This window comes from Hippocampus comes, unplaced genomic scaffold (genome assembly GCF_001891065.2).
Source record: "Hippocampus comes isolate QL1 unplaced genomic scaffold, H_comes_QL1_v1.1 scaffold174, whole genome shotgun sequence".
Taxonomy (NCBI): Eukaryota; Metazoa; Chordata; class Actinopteri; order Syngnathiformes; family Syngnathidae; genus Hippocampus; species Hippocampus comes.
The window spans coordinates 5,971,899-5,974,529 of record NW_017805983.1 but is presented as its reverse complement, the minus strand read 5'-3'; the positions used below and the strand labels follow the sequence as shown (position 1 = coordinate 5,974,529).

Sequence of the window (2,631 nt, the reverse complement as noted above, 5' to 3'; positions counted from 1 at the left end):
GAGCATGAAATAGCTTCTTTCACTCTGAATGTGCACAACTGGTGCTCTGCAAATGTCAATCTCAACTCAACTCAACTCAACTGTATTTATAGAGCACTTTCAAACAGCCATCGCTGCATACAAAGTGCTGTACATGGAGCAAATTAACATATACAACAAACAGTGAAGAAAATCGATAATAAAGACGGTAGAAAGCACCGAACAGCAAAACCAAGAACAAATCTAAGTCATGCTGAGTCAAATGCCAAAGAATACAAGTGAGTTTTGAGGTGGGTTTTGAAGATGGGCAGCGAGGAGGCTTGCCGAATGTTCAGTGGGAGGTCATTCCAGAGAGAGGGACCAGCAACAGAAAAGGCTCGATCCCCTCTGAGCCTCAGTTTAGTTCTTGGTACTTCTAATAATGTCTGGTCCGCAGACCTGAGGCGCAGGTGTGTAGGGGCGGATGAGCTCAGAGAGGTAAGGTGGCGGCAATGTAGGATTTGGTTGTGGCCATTTGTATCATTTTAAATAGTGTACTCGAAACATCGCCGCTCAGTTACTTGCACGTGTACTTGCAGTTACCCTGACCAATCAGGTAGAATACCGGAAGAATGCTGTACAGTGTTGAGATGTTTTCTGGAGCTTCACAGGGGAAGATCGTCCAAATACGGTCTTGGATGGCATGAGAATTAAAAATGGCAAGTTGTTGAAAAGTCGATACAAGTTACATGCAAGTATGAATGACTTAAAAATCTTCGCTATTCATTATTTTACACTAACAACAAACCAACATCTTTTTTTAATGTTGATAAATGGAACACGTGGGAACTTCAATTTTGTTCATGTTGATGTTTCAAAGTCACTTGTGTTCATCGCTGCACTTCTGCCATCTGAGCATGTCATTTTCTTGGCTTCTGCCCCAAAGTTCAGGCACCGTTGAGATACTTTTTCCTGTTGGCTTACAAAAAGTGAACAAAGTCCCTGGAGGCTTTCCGAAACTGTGGACACCTAATGGAAGTTACTGACGTGACACTTGACGTCATCAAGGCTGAGCACAGTACCCTGATCATTGTTGTCGTGTTTGTGCTTTTTATCAGAGCAGCCACACAGCTTGTACTTTATCACCTGAGAAGATACAATCACAAGGGTCAAGGATTAACTTAACTAACACGGATATGAAAAGTCCACACACTCCATTTGAAATGTTGGGTTCTTGTGACGACAAAACAAAAAATCATTTCAAGCCTTTTTTTCCAGCCTAAACATGACCTATAACTTGTTGTACTCGATTTGAAAAGGAAATTAACTCTTTTCGAGAGGGGAAGTAAGTTACAGGAAGAGGAAGGACGGAGGGAGACGTCAGAGCAGCTGTGACCGATGCTTTTTTTTTTTTTTTTTTTTTTTTTTGCTCGGTCAATGTGCGTTGTCCAGAGAAAAAAAACCCCAACAACAACAACACACGGTGCCAGCGGGGAGTAGCTCGCAAGGGCAAAACCTGTAGCCTGCCGGTCTGTTATAAAATTAGCTCACCGGCGATGAGACACTGCGACTTACTAAGAAGAATTAAAAAAGAATGTTCCTATTTATTAATTTAAACTTAACATGATGCCTTTTCTTTTACCCTTTCAGGGACAGCGGTTACTACAGTGGACATTTATCATGTGACCTGGGACAGGGTGCATGAAAGGGTTAATAAAACCAAATATTTTATTTCATAAAATGGATTGTGTTTAATCGGGAAAAATAATATTTTAATGTTATTTGGGGTTACTCAGGCACTTTAAATGGTGGCAGGTGTGTGCCGACTCCCATTTAACATGGGTTTCAATGTGATTGATTAATTCTGAACAGCCACAGGCCCCATTATGAGGCGTGCACGCTTGTGCACCCATATTACCGTATTGGCCCGAATATAAGACGGCCCTGATTATAAGACGACCCCCTCTTTTTCAAGACTCAAGTTTGAAAAAAGACTTTTTGAACACCAAATAAATTTTTATAGAGAAAATAATGACAGTACATCTGAAACAAATGATTTTAACAATATATTTGAGAGAAAAAGCATGTTATTTTGCCTCATTCAAATCTTAATATCTGAACATTTAAATATGTAAACTAAAGTGCAATCACATTTGTAACTGAATGGCTTCTGGTTTTTGAAATGTAAATTACATCATAACTTCTCCTCAGCTGCCGGTTAACCTGGCCGATCTTCGGCCCACTTTTCTCCAGATTGTCACTACGTTTCTCCATTTTCTGTTATCTCTTCTATTATTTTCTTTTCTTTTCTTTCTTACCGCTATTTTTTATTTTTCTTCTTCGTGACAGGGGTTCGCTTTGGCCTGGGGAGTCAAGTTCAGCATTCGCTTCAATGATATGTAGCACCATCTAGCGTCGTGAATGGTTATAACGTCTAGACCCCGAATATAAGACGACCCCCACTTTTAAGATAAGATAAGATAAGAAAACCTTTATTAGTCTCGCAATGGAGAAATTCCCAATTCACAGCAGCAAAGTTATGAATGGAAGAAGTAGAACAACAAAATATAGGAGCTGCTGGAAAGGCAGCCACTCACGCGGCGCCATCTTGAAGTCAAAATAACAAAAATAACACAACACAACACATAGGACACAGACAGTCGTGCAATCTTC

At 40.3% G+C, this 2,631-nt stretch overlaps 1 protein-coding gene across 1 annotated transcript in view; it reads right to left on the bottom strand.

The window, feature by feature from the left end:
- Positions 1–832: 832 nt before the first annotated feature.
- Positions 833–2,631, bottom strand: part of LOC109528555 (acid-sensing ion channel 1-like) — a 30,241-nt gene continuing 28,442 nt past the window's right edge. The window contains exon 10 of the mRNA XM_019891334.1: positions 833–1,104. Within this exon, the coding sequence (XP_019746893.1) occupies positions 988–1,104 (117 nt within the window). The 3' untranslated portion in view covers positions 833–987. The remainder of the gene's footprint in view (positions 1,105–2,631) is intronic.